Source organism: Furipterus horrens, unplaced genomic scaffold (assembly GCF_987537825.1).
Source record: "Furipterus horrens unplaced genomic scaffold, mFurHor1.1.pri manual_scaffold_6, whole genome shotgun sequence".
Classification (NCBI taxonomy): Eukaryota; Metazoa; Chordata; class Mammalia; order Chiroptera; family Furipteridae; genus Furipterus; species Furipterus horrens.
This window is the reverse complement of record NW_028327176.1, coordinates 165,757,614-165,780,984: the sequence shown is the minus strand read 5'-3', so window position 1 is coordinate 165,780,984 and position 23,371 is coordinate 165,757,614. Positions and strand designations below refer to the sequence as shown.

General features: G+C 35.8%; 1 protein-coding gene across 4 annotated transcripts in view; it reads left to right on the top strand.

Moving 5' to 3' along the window:
- Positions 1-23,371, top strand: part of ARHGAP18 (Rho GTPase activating protein 18) — a 168,798-nt gene that overhangs the window by 120,993 nt on the left and 24,434 nt on the right. For all 4 annotated transcript variants that reach the window (XM_090279834.1, XM_090279833.1, XM_090279835.1 and 1 more), the window contains 5 exons: positions 1,444-1,622; positions 10,963-11,128; positions 13,757-13,848; positions 18,355-18,432; positions 21,251-21,410. In XM_090279834.1, the coding sequence (XP_090135960.1) occupies positions 1,444-1,622; positions 10,963-11,128; positions 13,757-13,848; positions 18,355-18,432; positions 21,251-21,410 (675 nt within the window). The remainder of the gene's footprint in view (positions 1-1,443; positions 1,623-10,962; positions 11,129-13,756; positions 13,849-18,354; positions 18,433-21,250; positions 21,411-23,371) is intronic.

The following is a 23,371-nucleotide window of genomic DNA, read 5'->3' as shown; positions in this document are numbered from 1 at the left end:
AAGGTCTAGTTATTCTAATTAAAAAAAAATTGTCACAGGCTGTTGAAGAGCATATAATGTGGCATAGATGACAGCAGATAAATACTGTCAAGGAGATTCCAATTTATTTTTATTTTTGGAATTGATAAAGGGAAATATTTAGTTCCCTTCTTAATTGTGAGATGCCGCTAGGACCAGGTTTGCAATTTGCAGGCCCAGTGCAAACTGAAAAGTTGGGGCTTCTTGTTCAGACTTCAGGGGGGTAAGAACAGAGCATCAGCCCCAGCGCAAGGCCCCTCTGATCAGAGTCCTGTGTGGCTGCACAGGTCACATGACTGTGAGCCCATCCTGCTCACTGAACGGAAATGAATTGGGCTAGATTTACATCTATTTTTAATTTTCTTTTGTGTAAAACAAATTTTTTCTTCTAAGTGACTACAAATATATATTCTATACTTTTAACATGTATATATGACATGTTTATTAAATTTTAAAATAAATTTAACTTTCATCATCTTATTATATTACTATATAATATGTAAATGTACTGTGTAAGTTTATTTTGTAATTCAGTTCTGCTCCCATGAATTAAAGGTCTGCAATGAGGAAATAATAGTAATCCTGTCATTGTTTCCAAGGTTTCTTTAAAATGTGAGTTTCATTAAAACCCAAAACTTATCAAACAGTAAAATTTAGAAGCATTTTCTCCAAAGCTTAAAGCTGGTGTTTTCTGCAAAGAAAGAGGTTTTCAAACACTTTTTTTTCCTGTAGAATTAACAGTAAACAAACAAAAAATAAGATGTTCAACTTATACTCTTGAAATGTTTATGTAAATGTCTGAAAGTTATTTGAATAGGTTTATAGTTGTAGGACCTTTTATAGTCTTTGATAGAATCAGGTGCCAAACCTACTGATTTCTGTACCAGGTATGTACCTCCAGAGCTGACTCCTACAGTGATAAGTTCTTGGCAGTGACTCTTGTTTTGAAATGTTTGCTAGGATAGGTAGGTAACATTCCAGAATGAAAAAATGCAGGGCATGGAACAGGCCTTATTCCAGGAATCTATTCTGCTGTGAGGAAATGAAATAGCATATTACTAGTTCTAAGACAGTTTACAACTAACCTAAATAAAACAACAATTAAGTCTATGCAATTTTTGTGAGGTTTTTCATTCAGAGATTGAGATTATCCAGCAATGTTTTGGAAGTGGACTCAGTATAAGATTTGTGACCCCAAAGAAAGATTCTACATTGAACTATGGATTTCTAGTCACCACATTCCTCCCCAACGTGTCCCCAGCCCCTCATTCCCCGACACATACCGTACACCATTTTGATAAGATTCCTTGAGCGTACTTTTCTGAAAGGTTTTTATATAGTCAATGTATATAGGCACACACACACAAAAAAAAAAAGAAAAAAAGAATGAAGCATGTGAATTGGGTGTTTGGTTTTTTTCCCCAGACCAGGCATCTGGCCTAGTTGATGGTGGAAAGGAGCTGATCCCACTGGTGCCTGAAGAAGCGCCTGCCTCTGAAACAGATATCAACCTGGAGGTATCATTTGCAGAGCAAGCAGCCAATCAGAAAGAGAGCTCCAAGGATAGGACCCAGAAGAGCAAAGGCAACAATGCCCCGATGACTGTACGTAGTATACTATTCAGATGTCACTAACGAGACTTTATTTTTAATTAGATTTTTATTTTGAAAGCTTCACCATGGAAGAGTTGAAAGGATAGTATAGCAAATACCCGTACAGACTTCATGTAGATCCAGTCATCAGTTAACATTTTACAACCTATGGTTTCTCTCTTCCTACATCTACCTGTGTATATGTTGTGCTATCAGATATACGCTAACATTTTTTTAGTTTAGTAAAACACAAATATAATACTTTGGAAGTTGAACAATAAAACATAATTATATTTCTATAAGGTTGTATTCAAATTTTCCTAAGTGTCACATTTTCCTTTGTAGCCTTTCCTTTCTCCACCTCCATCTAGGTTCAGACAAAGGTTATATGTTGCATTTGGTATTATCTTTTTGTTTCTTTGAAGGTAGATCGGGTCCCCTGCTTTTTGTTTAATATTTTTAAAGAGTCCAAATCAGATTTCTGGTTTTGTCTGTTTCTTTATGACTAGACTCCAGTCAAACATTTTTGGCCAAATACTGCATTGATGATGTTTATGCCTCCAACTGCATCATCAGAGGAAGGGCGTGATGTCAGATGGTTCCTGCATCGGTGATGGAAGTTTGTTTGGCCACTTGGTTGAGGAGATGTTCACCAGGTCTCCCCATTGTAAAGATATCTTTTCCTATGTGCCATTAATATTAATTTAGTATTCTTGAGCCTTGGTGAATATCCTAGTTGTCAGTGATAGCTTTTCCCCAGAGGTTTCCCCATTCATTTGTCATCCTTGCCTGAAACAGTATTTAAACTGGTGTTTGAGAAATAGTGATTTTCGAAGTATATTATTTCTTCTGCATTGATTGGTTGGCAATCTGCTGTAATAATTGGTTTTTCTCCCTTTTCTCTTTTTGTTATTGAATATCACTATGAACTTAATGCTTCCTATTTTCATTTAGTGTTTTATGAATCATCATTATTATTTTTTTTATGTCTTAATTTACCCAAATTTGACCAATAGGAGCCCATCAAGCTGGTTCCTATGTCATTTTAACTTGCCTGCATCATTCATTTATGACTTTGCTTTCTAGTACAAGATACTCCAGGCTCACCCTGTGCTTTTCTTCCCTCAGACTTGAGAGAACCCATTTCTTCACGGAGTCCTGGTTACTTTAGCAATAGATTGTATTTCAAATGAAGCTGTATGTACTGAGTGTTAGCATTGCTACTGAATGTCTTATATTTATGTATTTTGTAGAATTTCACACATGCAAGTGCTACAAAGAATAATGTATGTAACGAAACCTCAAATACTCATCACTTAGCACTAACATTTATTAACCCATGGCTAGTCCTGACCTATTCATGCCCCGAACCACTTTCCTATTCTGTATTATTTTGAAAGACATCTCTGAATTATATTTTGTTATCTATAAATTTTTCAGTATGTATTTCTAAAAGCTTAAAGAGGGGTTTTTAGAAACACATCTATATAACCATGAAGATATCTTAAAAAAGTTAACAATTGTTACTTAATTTCAGATATTCAGGCAGTGTACAGAGTTCAAATGCAATTATAAATTTCCTAATTTTTAAAGTTTGTTGGAATCAGGAATCAAATAAGGTTTATGCATTGCAGTTGGTTGATAAGTCTTTTAAAACTTTTACAATCCCTTCCTCCTTTCCTTCTCTCTCTCCTCTGTCTCTCCACACCTCACTTTCCTCCTCTCTTCCTTCTTTCATTACATTCCCTCTTATTTCCTATTCTTGCTTTATTTTTTCCTTCTCCCTTGAAATTTATTATTTAAAGAAACCTAGTTATTAAGTCATGGAAAATTTCCCCACGACTAATTTTATTCCCATTTTCTTCTGTTTTCCTGTTAATTGGGTGACTCTAGATTTATCATATTCAAGTTCATTTTGTGTGTGTGAACACTATTTAAAGTGTGACTATGTATCAAGAGACACAAATGCCTGGTTGCCTTCCTCTTTTTATAAAATAGCTCCTTCTGATCAATGCTTGGATCTGTTAGTTTATTAATAGCTACAAAAATGACGTTCTTATTTCTTTTTTTCTAAATGTCTTCATTTCAATAATTATTTTAAGAAAAACATCCTCAAGGTGGTCGCTTCCTTTTTTCACCAGTTTTCAATTTTTCTCTGTTCCCTAGCATCTTTCACTAGTGACTATTTAGTGTTGTCTTATTTTAATTTTCTTGTAAAACTACTATCTTAACTCATGGATTTAGACACATATGACATGACATTAGAAAAAATTTTCCATCTTTATCTGGCATATTTTATCCTGCATACTAAATTTGCCTGTTTCAAGAAATGTTGGTTCTGTTTAGTAGAAATATACTTTCATGACTATGATCAGGACAATAGGAGTATTCCTTACTCTGGGTTGGTCATTGCTTAAAGCCTTTTCAGAGGACAGAAGTATATCTGTGTCTTCTTTCTTCCATGCTGAGTATGGTGGTTCGTAAGATACACCAGATAATATGAATAGAATGTCACAAAATTACTTGTTTGTTTTATCTTCCTTTAATGCACAAAATTCTCAGACAATAATACTAACACTATCATCAATAATATGATTACCAGAAAACAGTTTAAACTTCTCTTTCTTTTCTTTAGTTGTTTGTATCCTTGGGGTATGTCTCAAAAGGAATGTAACAATAAAATTTCTGTGTTTTAGGATGCTTAGGATAGTTATTCTCTATGTGGTTAAACCAATTTCTTTCATTTTAGTTTCAATTTTTAGGATATATATTTTTTGAAATTTAATTATTAATAAGCATGTAAAATATTTACATGGTCCAAAAGTCAAATATAAAACCAAGGGGTATTCAAAATCTGGCTTTCATCCTTGAACCATCACTCTATTCTCTTCTCCTTACAGGCAAATTTCTTATTTGAATTTTATGGTTTATCGTTCTGTTCTTAGATAAATGCTACACCACTGTACACACTTTCTTCCACCTTGAGTTTTTGTTCATTTGTTTGTTTTGATTTAGTGTTATATTTTGGAAGTTACTGTATAGAGAATAGTAGTATAGAGACATATTTCTCATTCCTTTTTATAAATACATTGTACTCCATTGTGAGACTGTATTATAATTACAATTTATTCACCAGTTTCCTAATGGTGGATATGTGGATTGTTTCCAGGCTTTATGATAGATTTTTAATAATTGCCTTTAAGGATTTTTATGCCCAGTGGGGAAAGTAAAGGAGTATGCATCATTTGGCATAAAGACATGATCCACATTCCCAAACTCTTCTTAGCAAAAGTATCTTTTAAAAGTGACAATCTTCATCTCAACAGATGTAAAAGATTTAAAGTGACAGTAGAGTCTCATTAAATAAAATGAAGACATTGTTTACTTTTAATTTGTTGGTTCAAACAATGGAATAATGTCCCTTGATAGACATAAAAACTAAACTTCCTCTATCATTTTATTCTCCACTTAATACACTAATTTGTGCTTCCAGACCCTCTTGATTTTATTCATGTAATTCCCCAAGCTTAAAATGACCTTCCCATTTCTACCCCTGTGTTATTCTGTGTTTACCAAGGAAGCCTTAGCCAACCCATTACAGTCCAGCTCAGCATCTGACTTTACAGTTAAAAGTCTTTCCTGACTGAACTTACATTAGATAAAATATGTAAAATCATCTGTGAAATTTTTAGATGCCATGCTTTTGATCATCATTACCAATTGATCCATGTATACATCCATTCATCTCTGCCATTCATTTAGCCATGTGTCTTCTAGAAGACACAGACATGTAAGCTTTCCACCCATCCTCAGCATGGCTGATGAAATGAATACTTATATTCACTACTCTGAGGCAGGTGTGTAAGCAGGAAAAAGCTTAAGTTCCATTTCTGCTCCATGCTCCTCTGCTTATGTAATACATTGTTCTCTGTTGACCTCATTTTATATTCACTTGCTTTTTCTTTCAGCATTGAGCAGTCTTTGTTAATTCTTTATGATGTCACAGTGGATTCAAATTTCTCCTCTTCAATTTGGAGATCACATTTTTTAACTTTCAATGTGCTTTGGTTTGAAAATTTAGCTACTACTAATTGTGTTACTGTGTACCCACTTATATCTTAGAGAGTATGCTCTGTAATTATTCCATTTATTATCAAATTGATTTCTGTGAGACAGATATTCTGATTCCTATTATTCATATAAGGCAATGGGTTAGAGAGATTACATGGTCTGCTAAGGCTTGGCTTCGGTGACTTAAGTTTTTTCTGGAAGATAGTGTTGACTCCATTTAATGTGCCCTAAAGGTATATATGCATTTAATTTAAGTGTGAGTTTGTGTCCTTTAATTTTTGTCATTTAGTTTTTTAATTAGTTTCCATTTGCAATGGCATGGATAAATCTAGAGGGTATTATGGGAAGTGAAATAAACCAGTCAGAGAAAAACAAATACCATATGACTTCACTTATATGTGGAATCCAAAGAAGAAAATAAACAAACAAACAAAATTAAAACAGACTCAGATACAGAGAACAGATCGAAGTTTGCCAAAGGGGATGGGGGTTTTGGATAATGGGTATAAAAGGTGAAGAGATTAAGAAGTACAAAGTGGTAGTTATAGAATAGTCACGGGGATGTAAAGCACAGCGTAGGGAATACAGTCAGTAATACTGTAATAACTATGTGTGGTGCCAGGTGGGTACTGGAACTATCAGGGGGAACACTTTTTATTATTTTATAGGAGTTACAGACACCTTGTTTAGGATAGCTTAGAATGCTATGCAAATAAGATTCTGGTTTCCTGGGTCTGTCATATAAAATAGAAATTTAATATCACTCTTTCATTCTATCTTGGAGACTAAAAACATTAAGGTTTATTTATGAATATTTAAGATCATGGCTTTGAAATGATCTTTAAGGTAACTCTTCATATTCTAAATGCAGCCCTGTATTTTAGTTCTTAGGTTCTTTTTCATCAGTGTCTTTTGGACTCCTATTGAATTATGTCTAATTCAAATAAATTCCCATTTTATAACAACTTTGGTTGTCTGACAACACAACTCTGTAGATACCGAAGGCCAAAAAGTAGGTGTAGAGGCCCAAGTTGAGAATTTGCTATAGGATGAAACAACTCTGGAGGAAATGGAAGGACAGTTGAAGAAATGGTGGTATAGGACTGGGTTAGGAAACTGAAAATCTAATGCAGACACAGACTTGCACACATTATAAAAATTAGAGTTTAAGGTCCTGATCCTGAATTGTCAAGAAAAGGTTAAATTATGGCTGTTTGCCTCCATTAAAAGAAAGAAAAATATTTTTTAAAAAAACTACAAATTTGAGAGAGTCCCAAAAGGTCATTTATCTAGAAAAATATTCACTTTCTTGAAATTTCAATGAATGTAATACTATAATAAAATCACATTTTACACATGAAAAATATCTTAGGTAGGAAATGAATCTCCTAGCAGAAGATATAAAAAAGTCATCTTGTGGAAATTGACCCACTGAGAGTAGATTCCCTTGCTTTCCGAGTTGAAATTCAAGTAACTTGGTGAGTAAAAGAGTCAGCTCCATCATAACTAATGAGATGCCTAAGGGACCCCTCGCATTGCAAGACTTACAAAAAAGGGATGCAGTCCCAAAGAACTATCTGATAAATTTAGGGTAACACATGAGAACCAAAGTCCTTACATTTTTCAAAAAACTGTATTTCACTCTTTTCTTTAAGCACATTTTTCAAAAGGTAAAGAGCTGTCCTTACTGAAATTGCACTGCCTTCTCTTAGCCAGTGAACTGAACCATCCAGTCTGTTAACTAAACAAAATGACAGGGAGCTTCATAAATATTTAATGCTGCTATGAATTAAACATTGGGATAAAAAAACAACAACAACTAAGTCCTTTCATTAAGCACACTGTTAAATATATAAATAAATAAAGCTCAGGACATGTATTGTTAGGAAAATCAAATGTTTGAACTAATAATATTTCAGGTTTCTTTAAACTTTTACCTTGGATAATGCTTTGAATAATTATATTACACGTGTTTTGCATATTAGACCAAAAGCAACTAATTTTCATGAAACATTTAGGACTTTAAAAAAAATGGTGGTTAAACAGGATGGGGTTCAGTCCTTCAGAAACAAAGCAAGTAACAGAACTCTGGGGCCCAGCATGAGGAAAATGTGAAGAGTTTTGGGTAATTTTAAAGCTGAAGCTCAGTGCAGATCACAGGAAGTGAGGGGAGCACCAAGCCAGTGGCCCTGCCCCTTGCTGAGTTTGATCCCGTGCTTTCTCCCTGTAGGGTATATATTCTCGTTCACTGAGTAGACTGGGACTCAGCACCTGCCGTATGCAGGCCTATGCCACAGGGGGATTACAGACCTGATTAAGCCGTGACTCCTGTCCTTGAGGGCCTTGCCATCCTCTCTCAACACCCATCAACCTAGATTCCTTCCTACTTGCCGTGGTGGATGAAAAAGTGGAGCAGAACAGCATGATTACTGGACTTAGGATTTAGAAGTTCTGAATTTACATCCTTATTACATCACTGGCTGCTGTTTAAGCCTTTTTACTGAGCCTCAATTTCTCCACTTAGAATATGCTATAATAATACTTATCACATGGAGACTTTTGCAGGGTAGAATGAGAAATCATTTATGAAATTTGAGTATTATCCTTACCGTTTTTTTCTTACTTTCCAGTAATATTTAGGAGAAAAGGGAAACCATGAAATCTTGAAATTATTGAAAAAGTTCTGTAAAAAATAATGTAGTAATAATACTTTTTGAGAGCTTAGTATTTTGCCGCACCACTACCTTATAATGTAGGTTCTATTATTATTCCCATTTTATAGATGAAGTGGCTGAGACACAGAGGTTATGTAATTTGCCAAAGGTCACATAGGTCATAAGTGATGGAGACAAGACTTGCCACCTGTGGTCTGGCTCCACATTCCAAATCCCTTTGCACTGCACCACTGAGGTCACTAACCCTTAGACTGGAGATTCACTTAGGATCCATATTCAATTGTGTCTATTGCTGCTCTATTTAATGTTCTTATAAGGAAAACAATTGTGTAACAAAAAGTTAAGAAATAACCTTTTTCTCCTAAAATGGACTTAAAGGTTTTTTTTCTGGAAGTTGAGTTTGCTTGAAAGAAAAAAAAAGTTACTCAATGACCAAAAGTGGTGGGTTTTAGAAAGTGCTCTAGGGCAGCCACTGTCAATCATTTTGGTCTCCTAACCCCTTTAAGCTCTTAAAAATGATTGAGGACCTCAAAAGCTTTTATTCTATCTGTCAGGAAGGACGCTGGTGTAGAGAATACCTACCATGGTTTCCAGCGCTTTGACAAAACCTCAGATGTGTGGTCTTTGGTCCAGGTACCTCCAAATTCATATTGTTAGGGCCCTGGCTGTCTCCCTGGGGCTTGCAGCTCTCTCTGTTTGCTGTGACTGAGCCAAGAGAGAAGGCACAGGGAAATCTTTACAGAAATTATGAGTCCATGAAAGATTCTGAGGATGTGGACCAGGCTTGTTAAAAGGGATTTGGGAATGTAAAGAATTTCTTTGGATTGAGTTCCATGGAAGTTTGTCACTGACCTGGGGTTCTTGAACCATGAAACATGAATATGTAGGGAAAGAAATAGTTCTCTTGATAAATAAACAATTAAAAAATGGGAGCAGGGACTTTCATTTATGTCAGTTAGCCTATAGATATTTACCATATTAGACATTAAAACTGAGAAATTTAAAAAATATTTACTTCATTTATGATACAACATTACAGTTAACATAACATTTTTATGAAAAAATAGCCATGTTTATAAAGCAACAGTTATTACGAAATATGGCATGGTTTCACGTTTTAGCAATTTCTCAGATCTACATCTGCATTTTCAGCTGCAATAGCACAAGTGTTGTACCTCTGGAAAGGCCCACTGTATAATCATGGGAGAATGAGAGTGAAAAGGCAAATGGTGTCTTAATATTGACTATAAAAATAGTTTTGACCTCACGGACTCCTTGAAAGGGTATTGGGTTCCTCCCAGGTTCCTTGGACTATGCTTGGAGACCTGCTACTTCTTTAGGACATGTCTTTTGCAATGGTTTTTAGATTATGAGGTATTAATGATATGGTACAAAAATGAACAAAGCAAAACAAATGAAAAGAAATCAGTTGAATATCCTTGGTCATTACAAATTAGTAAGTCAAGGATAAACCCAAAAGATATAACCTTGATAAAATTGTTAGCAAACTGAGGATAGTTATTGTTTTAGTAATCAGTAAATAATATGGGACTGTAATTTGTATTAAATATATTTGTTTTCTTATATTGAAGGTATTTAATATTCAAAGAGGCAGAACAGGTAATAGATAATATTTGAGAAAGCAGGAAACAACAAAAGCACCACTTACCTGCCTGTGAGAGCAATATCTGAGTCTCAGTTTACTTATTCAGCGGTGAAAATAGTAATAAGAGCAATCACATAAAAATGCTTGAAAAGTGCCAGGCAATTAAATCTCACAACAGCCCCCTGAATTAAGTGGCTTTCTCCCCCTCCCTCTCCCTTTGCTTTTCCTCTGTTCCCTAATTCTCTCCTCCCCCCTCTCTCTACCCTCCCCCTTCTCTGTCTCTTCCTCCATCCCCTCCTTCCATTTTGCAGAAAGAATGGTTTATTTTAGCATTTACCAGCCATCACACAGCTTAGTCAGTGGCCAGATGACTGCTAGGCAGTCTGGCTCTTAAGTCCATGCTCTTAAGTCTCCTCTCTGCTCTTCCCCTCCCCCATGCTATACAGTGTTCTGTATCTACTGTATTTGGGTTTTAATGACAATATTGCTATATTATATCATATTATATTATATTTAATGTTATATACTATATATGTATATATATATAGCACTCAATAATAATGTAGGTATAAGGCATCTGGCATGTTGTAAGCGCTCACTCATGCCTACCATTCCTTTTTCTCCTTCTTCTCTTTCACTTTTCCTCCCTCTTCCTCCTCTTCATTGTTTGTGCTGGACTCCTAACCCTCTGTGGCTCTTAAAAGTCAGTTAACTAGAGTTATTTTTCTCCTTTGGGTTTACTGTCTCTTTTCTCCTCTTAGCCACTGGTATGAATAGTCCCAGTACATGGTATAGTTCCATTGTTTGTCAGACTTCAGATACTGACTCCTGAACTCCCCAGTGTCTGGGGAGTATCATCGGGACAGTATCGCTCTTTATTCTGACTGGAGAAATTGTGGCATAGCTTTCATTGTCACTATTCTATATTTACAATGTTATCTTTCATTAAGAAAAGGTTAGATACTGTACACCTTTACTATATTAGTGATGTTTATTTTAGAATTGCAGAGTGCCAAAAGACAAAACAGGCACCACCAGGATCGGTGACCTCGCGCCCCTGGACATGAAGAAAGTTTGCAGTTTAGCCCTCATTGAACTGACGGCCCTCTATGATGTACTGGGTGTTGAACTGAAACAACAGAAAGCTGTGAAAATCAAAACAAAAGGTAATTTGACATAAAAAAACAGTTGGATTTACTTCTAAAGTAGCAAGGATGAGCTTGACTTGTTAACAGTACTTTTAGGGGCAAAACATCTCCAGGGCAAACACTACAATACACCTAGAGTTTACATTCTATAACGTTGCCTTCAAAAATTTTGTACCTTAATAAAAATGCACTGTCTTCTAGGCTGTAGAAAATAAAGGCATAATTGGGTATTAATTAAATTACTGTAGAAGGAAATGAGAAGGAAATTCTGAATTAAGGAATCTTAACTCACATGCTTTCTCCTTTAAAATTGTACATTAAAAATAATGCATTTGTTACATACATTTATTTCCAAAATGAGATCTTGAAAAATGGTTGATCCTGATCAATTAATTTTGCTTACTTATTTGATGGGAAATACATAGGGTAGTTAGTAGTCCTTTTGTTCAGTAACATTCTACTTCTGAATATTTTGCAAACACATTATTTACTCTTTAATAAGGTAATGTCATTGTGGCACATAACACTGCTAAATTGTATTCATCATGCATATGTGTAGTTTTTCTTTTGTAAGCAATTTACCCATTTTATAAAGTTACTATATATATATATATATATATATATATATATATATTACACTTTATATATATAGAATGTAATAGAGAACAGACACATCAGAGAAGGAAAACTCTGACTCCAAAAACCTCCGCTGCCTTGCGGCATACCTCTTCAGGGGAAAGGCTAAGGGAGTAAACCCCGACAGAAAATCCGGAGCCGGAGTCCCTAAGGCGGTTTGACGTTGTAGTCAACACAGGCAACTCCTGCGGCGCACCTGAAGCCAAGCTGTATTGACTTCGTCTTTCCCTTGGACCCTTCAGCTGCGAAGAGAGGGGGGGTCTGCTGCATGGGCAACAGCAGACCCTCCATATCACCCTGCCCAGGCTCTGTAGCTTCAGCGTCATCGCAAGATGTCGATTCAACACGGGAGGAGACAGATACCGTGTCACTCCCGAGTCGGACTGCACAACCATTCTCGGCGGTGCAGATAGACTCTTGGGAAGCTACGCCATCGTCTCTCGAGACGGACGGCTGCCGACGACGACGACGACGAGAGAACAGACAGCTTCTTGGTTTTTGTTTTTCCAAGACATTATTGGTTGGGAAATCCAGATAATCCTCTGTTGTCAAAGCTTTACTGTGTAGGAATTTCAGATCTCTTATTTAACCTTAACAGTATCTCCTAAGGAGAAACCAAGAATGAGGATTATTGAGTTGCTATGGTAACATTAGCAAAGACAAGTATTCACCTGATTTAAGTTGTAGAGGCAGCGTCTCTGTAGGGCAGAAGTGTGCCTTCCCTTCAAGCCCTCTCCCATTCTGGGCCTCAGAAGACCTCATTCTGTGCTCAGTTCCTTTGCGTATTTTAGCTTAAAGCTGGGGAAGGTGAATTTCTGAGTTAAATGATGCTTCTGGTTTTCCACAAGTCCATCATGGGTAATGAAGACATTATATTTTCTTTAGAAGTTTATCACAAAGCCATGTCCAAATACAAAACAAAAATATAATTTAAATATCTCTGCTCAAGACATTAAAAGTGGCTTGAATAGGTTTTTGTTATGTTGGAGAATTGCACCCCGGCACTATTAAGCCAATATTAAGAGAAATATTGTCATTCTTATTAATAGTATAACTATTAATAGCTATTCTTTCCATCTTTTAAAGTATTTTCATATCTTATCTAAGCTATTTATCTTATAAAACTAGACATGAATATTCTTGAAAATTACATCGTTTTCTTAATTTTTAAACTAAAAGTGATTTACCGGATTGCTGGTATTCTCTTGCCTGGCACCTCTCTTGAGTGTCATACATAGTGTGCAGAATCTGTGCTCACACCGCGAAGATCACACCCCTTTGCATGTTCACAGGTTATTTCTCTCTCCCCCGCATGATGTGTGCTACACTTCAGTGCTTGCTGTTCACTCAGTCATGGGGATGCGGTGAGAGGCACTGGGTACGAGCCATACTCATACCAGACTTAAGGCACATGATTTTAATTTAGAAAAGTTAGAAATTATTATCTGACCTTCCTTCTGGAGTTATTCCCAAATATATAAAACTACAAATCTAAATCAAGAATACTAAGTATCTACTGTGTATTCTAAAGAAAACCCTTTGTAGAACAAGATCATAATGTTGGCTGATTTCTCAGAAGGCAAATATTTATATTTTGCTCTATTGTAGAATGTGAAATGTCAATTAAATATGTAAGAGATGAGTGGTATTTACTTGAAAAAAAAAACTTTTAATTTGACTACATTTAGCAATTTTTTGCATATTTGTATACTCCCACAGTACTCTTATTTCTCTTATGTATCAGTTTATACTTCTCTAGTTATTTCAGGGAGATTATTTTCAATTATTTGTCCAGTTAGCTCTCTTTGGTGGATTGCTTTATAAGGCAAGGCCAGAATTTTCCTGTTGAGATGTATATGCCGAATGAGTAGACAGTGTCATTCACTTAGTAGGTGCTCAATAATTAATCTGATTGAATGACAATATCAGAATTCTTGTGCCTCTATATTTTGCATTAATATTTTATGGATTGATGGAAATGAAGACATTTTATTTTACTTTTTATTGCAGATTCTGGCCTTTTTTGTGTTCCACTGACAGTACTGTTAGAACTTGATCAAAGGAAAGTACCAGGAACTCGAATACCCTTGATATTTAAAAAAGTAAGTAGGTCTGCATGGGTCAGCATGGAGAGAGCATACTTCAACTAATGGTGTTTTTATTTTAAGTCTTACATTCATACTATTATAATATAGTTTTCTAATTGATATGCACTTTTATTTTGTACTTTGATTTTCTATTCAGGAAACACATTTATTTCAAAGACTCATAATTTTTATTTATTGTGATGCTTTCTGTGTTATTACTGTGATTACCTGGCATCATTTTCCTGCCTTTATATTAGCTGGCTTTGTGTAATTGAGATTTCAAGTCTATAATACATAGAAATGGAAACTGCTTATAAATTTCTAGGGAATTGAATCCTCATGAATATTTCATGTCTGATATGTATTTCCCAAGCTTTCTTATTTACAGTGTGAGGATGTCCAATTTAATTTACCAATGTCTACTTCCAAACTAGGCAAAGAAACCATAAAGTAGAATCAGAAAATGATTGCTAAACTGTCAAGTCACTTGTGTAGTCAACACTCAATTATTCATAAGGGCATTATCTATGGCAATATAAGAATTTCAGTCTAACCTCTGAGCCATCATTGTTCAGAAACACGGATTACACATGATAAAAAGCTAAGGAACGCACAATGAGGAAGGCAGGTCAAATCAGTTATGGACAATCCAAATTATGGATTCTTTGCAACACGCGACGCATATCACAGTTTCTGGATGTTCTGGCAATAAAATAGCAAGTGTGGCAATGGGAACTTTTACAACTGATTGACTCAATATTCTCATCGATACTAAAGCTCAATCTACTTGGCGCTTATTTTTCTGCTATTCCAAGCCAGGTGTTTACCTGTCTTACCTAGTAATCTCTGATTCCTTTATCCCTCACGTTCTCTATTACATCCAAACCTGTTTCTCAGTATTTCCCTACGTTGCTCTAGAGTTAATCCTACTCATCAGCCTGGTAGCTGCTGCCAGTAGAAACTGTATCTGTTTGAATATTTGTCAACAGTGCCAGTGATTAACAGAAAGGTACTAACAAGTATAAGCCATTTATTCAAATTCTTTTAATGTTAATAAAAGGTGCCAGTTACTCTACACAGATGGATGTACAAAGAAGCAAGGATCATATATGTATATGTGAATATATATGAGAGAGTTATTTTTTTTAAATGCCTTATGAAAGTACAGGGGCTGGCAACTCTGAAATATGTATAGCAGGCCTTAGGCAGGAGTTGATGTTGCAGTCTTGAATCCAAAGGCTGCCAGTTGCAAACTAAGGCAGGTTACCGTGTTGTTGTATTGAGGCAGAAGTGCTTTTTCTTTGGGGAACATCAGTCTTTGCTCTTATGGCCTCCAGGGGATTACATGAGGCCCATTCACATTATGGAGAGTAATCTGCTTTACTCAAAACTGTACTGATTTAAACGTTGATTATAGGTAAAACATATACCTCATAGAAGCATCATAATGCTTGACCGAACAACTGGGCACAGTATCCAAGCTGACTCATCAAATTTACCATCATATCCGTGAAGGATAAGTTTCAGTCTCTGCAAATGTTCAGTAATACCTCCTGACCAGGTTCAGGATTGCATCTAGTCCCTTGACATTTTCTCTTGTAATTGTTTTCTTATGTATTTAGTTATTTTACATTTGTGGTTTCTTCTGGAAACTCTTGGCTGCGCACCAGTTTGAAGTTATTAGATAGCAGCCCTAAAGTATTTTGGTTCATTTTTAAAAATAAGAGAACATATAAAGAGCTTATTATTAGATAAATACTTACCAGTTTGCATCCTCTCTGAATTATAAACACAAAAATTTTAGTGATTTATCATGGAAAACATTTTTTGATTGATTAGCTAAAAAAATTGGAACAGTGATTTTTGAAAAGATTCGTTAGTAGTCTTTAGAGGATCATATTTTCTCAATTATGGAGCCATATACCCAAAAAGGGCTTTAACAAAGCTTATCTGTGAACTGTATCTGGTTTGTTTTTTTTTTAACTTTCAGAGGCACATTGTTTAAACCATATTTCAGAAAGATTTGGGGAAATAGAAATATTCTTAATTTTTATCTATGAAAAATTTGTGCCTAATAGCAAATTATTTTCTTGTTGTCAAACTAATCAGCCAAATCAAACATATTTTGTGTCAAAAAGTCTGACTTCATTTTCAATTTGTTTTTTAATTCATATAAATATGTTGTATGCATTTTGGGAAATACTATGAAAATTGCTGATAAATTACAGAATGTATCCTGAAAGATAAATTACTAAAGGCAACATAATTAAAATATATAGATCAATACAGTTATTTTTCATGTTCCTATCTTAAGTCTTGGAAATGAAAGAAAAGCTGGAAAATATTATTATGTTTTAATAATGCAATATAATGTGGGAGCTAAAAGTATGTCATTTTCAAAGTAAAAACAGGAGAAAATACATGACATTCCTTCAGACAATATGCTTGTATACACACCTCAATTGAGTGCTAGTATTCTGCTTTAGAGAATAATAAAAAGACTCAAATATAAAAATTCAGAAATTATTCTCATTCAGTTATTTAGAAATCATGGTCAATTTTTCCTTTGTATTTAATGGAAGCAGAAAGCTTATGCTGCTAAAAACTAATTTGCTCCAGCAGCTAATATGTAATTTTATCTTTTGTTAATAGAACATTTTATAAGATTAAATAGTGAAAATTGCTTATACATTGAATAACTTTTGAATGGCATTATTTGATAAATTTGGTATCAAATACTTTATTGAATAATGCCTATCTAATGTAAAATAATTATGTGAATTATTTTGAGGTGGGTTTTTTTCCCTACTTATCCCCCCCTACACCCTCTTCAAGTCTCCACAACCCCTCTCCCCACAAATAACCACGCTGTTGTCTGTGTCCATGAGTCCTTTTTGCTCAATCCCTCCAACCCCCCAAACCCCACCAGAGCTGTCAGCCTACTCTCTATTTATGAGTCTGTCTCTATTTTGCTTGTTAGTTTAGTTTGTTCATTAGATTCCACAGATGAGTAAAAGTATATGGTATCTGTCTTTCTCTGACTGGCTTATTTCACTTAGCATGATAATATGTGGGTTTTTATCCAGTGTATTTTGAAAAATAGGGTCTTGGGAGATATTTCAGTTGAATTTCAGAAAATCGGGTACTGCATTGACTGATTGGTTAAAGATGCTCCTCTTTTCAGCTAACAATAAATCCTTGGGAAATTTTTGAAACAACTCTTTGCTTTATTCTTACCTGACTTACTCAAGGTCAGTTCATTCTTTGGCCGTAATCCAGGGATAGAAGAGGTGAAGTCATTAAAGAAAAATTTCCATCTTGTCCAGTGTCTACATGCTATACAATACATCTGATTTCAAAACATCTAGACAAAGGTCAAAAGACCTCATTTATGATGCCAGGCTTTGCTCCTAAGACACTTTTATAACTAAGGGGAAAACAATAAGCTTTATGTATTTTATAGAGCCCTGGTTAATCGCTAAAGGAGGTTTCTTTGAAAAGTAATTACAACTTTAGATTCTTGGCACTCTGGAAGATTTTATGCCTTAGGGTGTTCAAAGAGTATTGTTGAAGGATTAGTGATGAGTGAAGAGTATGTCTACCTTTTATAAAGCAGGAGAAGGCTATTGTGAAAGGAGGGTGAATGGGAGGAAGGAAAACCTACATGAAGCCAGTAAATGTCTTCTGTTGAAACTGAGGGACATGGAAATTGATTTCCTTAAAATAGCAGAGTGCCCCCTTGGAAGCCTGGGTGTACTGCCTAGGGAACGCATATTATAATTGGAAGATCACTCTGCCAAGAAACTAACCAGTCTTTTGCCATCTTCTTAGTTTCTAACGTATGTCATTGCAATGTCTTCATTTGCTTTATTCTTGTGGGTTTCTACGTTAATAAAAACAAATCTTTGTTATTTTAATGCGGTTCTGGAGGTAGAAAGATCTGCATGCATAAACAGGGTATCAGGTATGATTTAGAAGACCAGTACAAGAACTGTTTTTTATTTACGTTTACCACCAAAGCTTGCTTAAAGGCTTAAAAGTGAGTATCTGTAAAGTTTTTTTTTTTTTTTTTTTTTTTTTGCTTTCATATCATAAATAATTCTTTCTTTGAACAAGCTAAAAATGAGATGTAAATGGGCATATACTAGAATTTCATAAGGTTTATTTGATTGTGGAAAGTATATTTTGGGAAAAGCAAAAGAAATGGGTGGTTTTAGTTGCTTTTAAACAATGAACATTTTTAGTTTCTGTTTGGAGTTCCTCAGCTGTTGTGTGAAATTGTATACTTTTGTTACAAAGGAGAATGAGACCCGACTCTTTCTAAATTCTAAATTCTAGCTAAGGTTTTGGGACTTACTGGTTAAAGTGTAGTGGTAGTGCATTTGCATTCAAAACTTATGAAGTCCAGTTTACCTGTCATTGTGATCAGTTTTCATTGATTTGTATGTGAAACAGATGTTACATTGGAATTGTACCTGTTAGTGAATACCAAAACCAGAATGTTCTTCTGTTTATGCACAGCTGATTTCTCGAATTGAAGAGGGAGGTTTGGAAACTGAAGGCCTCTTAAGAATACCTGGAGCTGCTAATAGGATCAAGGTAATCTCTTGGTTCTACTAATGTAAAACTTGATTGTTTAATTACACTTTTGCATTTTAAAAGCCATCTTGCCCTCCTGCCCCCTTTTACCATTGTTAGTGGATTAAATATAGAAATAATACCTCTTGACATTTAGTTTATATTTAGTTTTTCTGTAGTCTTCTGATTTGCATTGTTTTGATCTTTTTGAAAATTACCATAGTGCCTATAATAATACCATGATAAACGAAGAGGCACATCATCTCCCTACTGTGCAAACATAATGTAGGAACAAAAGTCAACAGGCAAAAGACAAGAGTAGATTCATCCTTATAACGAGAAGAGAACACGATGAGTCAAAATATTAATAGGAGGCTGGTGATAGGTTGAGTCAGCATGAATAATAGCAGTTGAGTTTTTTTAAAAAGGTAGGTTGATAAACTCCATCAGGTGAACAGAGTAGGAGACTTGACATAATTAGTTTTAGTGAGCCGCCAAAATGAGACTCTATCTTGATTACTCTCCTGACAGTCACAGTTCTCTGTGTCACTGGATTCAGGGTAGCCTGAGTCTGGCTCATGAAAGAGGTCGTTCCCAAAGTCCCCCTTTCTCTCTTCTCCTGCTTTCTTTTCTCTCAATAGGCATTTCCTCCCCACTGTCTTAGGGTATTGTGTCTCCTCCTCCTTTTTCTCTGTTGCCCAAGCCCTGATCCAGGGAATAAAACAGCAATGAGTGCATGGGCAAGCTGCAGCTACCCCACAGACGATGCATAATTCATATGCCGCTCAGGGACTTTGCACTTTACGGAGCCTCTTACTTGGAATTGTAGCTTCATCTGGAGACTTCACCGAGGAGTTTTTGGTTAGCAGTCAGTAACCATCTTCTTTACTTTATCCTCCAAATTCAGCTGTAGTTCTAAACTGAGATAGTACAAGTCATTGCCCACATCCACTATATTGCCTTCCTGAATTTGCAAATCCAGGAGGAAGTGGAACGGAGGGAAGATATTTTTCTCTGTTCGTTTCCTTAAGAGCTATCCCATATGACATCTTTAGAGCTGGATCAGAAAAAATGGCTCTGGGTGGGTACACACTCTCCTTGCCTGGGACTGTGGCTGCAGAGCTGCCATGAGTGGAATTACTATTTATACATTCCACATTTCCATCACCTGCTTATTTTGATAAGCTTCCTCAATTTAGGAGGCTAGTTTCAGCCTACTTGGGTCTTACTGCATCATGATCTCAGTTTAATCGGATTCAAGGAACCTGATATATATCCTGTTCACAAATTTCATTCAGCCCATGTCCCCTGGGTTTGGTCTGTGGTGCCCACAGATCCTGAAACTGTTCTGGTGCTCTGTAAGTTTGATAAGTTGCCATTGTCTCAGTTCGCTTGCAAACACCTACGGCGATTTGATCACCAGTCAATCATGGACGTAGTATGTGATCCTGAGATAAGTTCTGTTGAGAAGTACATTCTCGTACAGAGAAAGACTCAGAAACAGGTAATGTGACTTCATATTACCCCTATCAGCAAGAGCGCTGCTTCTCGGCTCAGCGTTCACAGCATTCATTAGCAGAATGTAATGACCAGCTCACAAGTCATGAACACATTTACGTAAGTATACAATGTAGAGTGTATTTTATAAATATTTTGACTGGATTGCTAGCAGAAGGATGAGTTCAACTAGATGTAGTTTCTAAGAAGCCAATTAATTAAACTCAGCTGGCTCTCCTCTTCAACTTGGCCTGTTGTCACATACCAAATTATGCAGTAGTTGGTCTATTATAAATATAGTACGCAAAATTTTTGGTTGTCTTTCTCTCCTGCCCCGCCAGATTTCCCATACTCTTCTTTCTCCCTGTTCCTCTCTTCACCTCCCTCCTGCCTTCTTTCATCATTCTCTCCTCCCATCTCTCCTCCTCCCACTCCCCACTCTTTAGGTTTACCTTTGTGTATTCACCAACTGCAGAAATAAGTGAGGTAGAGAAGGGAGTTGTATTAGAAAGAGCAAGTGTAATAGATTTACCTTATAAAAAGAACAAAGAACTTGAATTTGGGATAATAGTTTCAAATAATAAAAGAAAGTGACAGGGACTTGGAAGCATTTCTAACATAATAGGATTTACAGCACAGTGAAAAGGCATACAGAAAATAGTAATTGTGAAACTAAATTGATTTATTACTAATAATTTGGCAAATTTTGTAGAGTCCTTGAGGTAAATGAAGTAGGTGTTTCACATTCTACGTGGATCAAGCCGTTCTCTGCGGCTGACAGCAGGGTGGCTATGTGACTTACGGCTCATGCATTGAAGACAGGTGTATTGATGTATTTTCATGCCTCATTAGCTATAGAATTTGGTTTTCCATCTCCCAGAGGTGACTAATCAGAGGTAGCCTTCTGCTTTAGGCCCAGAGATTGAGTGTGCATTTTGTTATGGAATGCACTTCTAAATAATTTAAAACAGACTTGTTTTTAAAAATGACTTGTTTTAATTTAATGAAAAATTATAGCATCTAAATAAACCTACTAATGTAAAGACGATTTTAACTAATCTTTTCAATGAAACCTTTCTTGTTTAGGGTTTGATTTTTATACAGAAAAATGTGTAAAGTTTCTGAAATTTTGGCCTTAGGTATAGTTTTCATTTGATAAATAAACCACACTGGGGTAGGGGGGTGGCACTCTCCTGAGTGACAGAGAAGTGTTGGCCTTTAGTACTTTCGCTGTCTTTTCTAGAGTAAAATCACTTGTAAAGTGGGAAGTGTATCTCATTCTTAGCAGGAAGAAAAATAGTGCACTTACTGGTAGCCTTTTTATTTGTCTTCTGCCTTTCAGAATCTTTGCCAAGAACTAGAAGCAAAGTTTTATGAAGGGGCTTTTAATTGGGAAAGTGTCAAGCAGCATGACGCTGCCAGCCTGCTGAAGCTCTTCATCCGGGAGCTGCCCCAGCCGCTGCTCAGTGTGGAGTACCTCCACGCCTTTCAGGCTGTCCAGAGTAAGTACCGTCCTTCTTGGAAGCAATATTCATGCTTCTGCCATCGCTATTCATTGTTGGTACAACATTTTGCATCCCAAGGAATATTACTATATATATTTGGAAACACATACTGACTCACTGATGTCAATGGGTGCCACACGTGTCCCTTTTCCTTTATAAATACACATCTCTGAGTATATAGAAAACAGAACGTTCTCTTTGGGTACAAACTAATGCATGCCCTTTAAGCAATGCAATATGTTTTCACATTAAAACTTGGAAACGTCACATTTGTCTTATAATAGAATGGGTCATATAAGACCTCTGATAGTTCTCTTGCCAAGTGTTAAAAGCAACAGTTACTGGAGAAGCTGTGGATTAACAGTTATAAAAGCATGGGGAGATGTGGCAGAGTCTGTGATGATTTTATGAAAAATTAACATGCTGTAATTGTCATGCAGAAACATGGAACGAATCATGTGACTGCCTGATTGGTGGAGGGCAACAGACTTTTTTTCTTAAAGATTTTATTTATTTATTTTTAGAGAATGGAGAAAGGAGGGAGAGAAGGAGAGAAACATCAATATGTGGTTGCTTCTCACATGCCCCCAACTGGGGACCTGGCCCACAACCCAGGCATGTGCCCTGACTGGGAATCGAACTGAGAACCCTTTGGTTCATAGGTCAGTGCTCAATTCACTGAGCCACCCCAGGCAAGGCGCAGGAGACTTCTTAAATATTCCCATTTTGTACTCTTGGGCAAGCTCCAAATTAACATTTCAAATAGTTCTCAATTCCTTTCTAGTGAACACAGAGATCTTATGAGATTTATATACTGATTCAGTTATGCCTTATAGTGCATCAAGGCCAACAGGAAAGGAAAGATGTCACATTCTGGTGATCACATGTTTCACTTCAAAATTGGGACACATTTAAGAGTACAAAGGGACCACTGTTAATGATTATGGTGAGCTACAATGTCAACCAGAACTATTTCAGGTTATTCTTTTTAGAAACTTTACAGAGTATAATTGATATACAATATCATATTAGTTTTAGGTGTACAACATGATGATTCCACATTTGTATATATTGTGAAAGATCACAGTTAGTCTAATAAATACCCATCACCATATATAGTTATGGAAATTTTTTTATTGTGATGAGAACCTTTTTAATCTACCCTCTTATTATCTTCCAAATATGCAACACAGCATTATTAACTAGAGTCACCATGCTGTAAATTACATTCCCATCATTTATTTATTCTATACTTGGAAGTTTGTACCTTTGGATCCCCTTTACTCATTTGCTCCTGCCCCGACAAAAAAACCACCAATCTGTTCTCTATGTCTATGAGCTTGACTTAAAAAAAAAATTCCACATATAATAAAAATCATATGGCATTTGTCTTTCTCTTTCTGACTTATTTCACTTAGTCCAATGCCCTCAAGGTCCATCCATGCTGTCAAAAATGGCAAGATGTCATTTTTTTTAAATGACTGAATAATATTCCACGTGTTCCAAGCTATTCTTAAATCATATAATATTGAAATGATTCCCATGAGTCATAGCATAACATTTCTTCAGAACTTCAGACGTGACTGAAATCATCTTCTGTTTAAAATATTTTTAATGGTTAAATTGTGCTGTTTTACACACATTCTTTGGATGCAGATTAAAGGACCAAATTTATCCCTGAAAAACAAATGCCAGGATGACTCCAAATATCCCTGCACGTTACTTAAGTGGGATGTGGGCTAACAAGAATGACAAATGATAAATACCTCCTTGACTCTTTCCTTGTTGGTTGGTTTTCCAGTTCATTCCACAAATGTTTATTGAGCACCCGTTGTGTTCTAGGCTCTGTGTTACATGTTCTTGTAGGAACTGATGGACTCCTGCCATGACATTTGTTCACTCACCATTAAAAGAAATATACTTGACTGTTACAGATTCATCCTGACCGCATATCATAC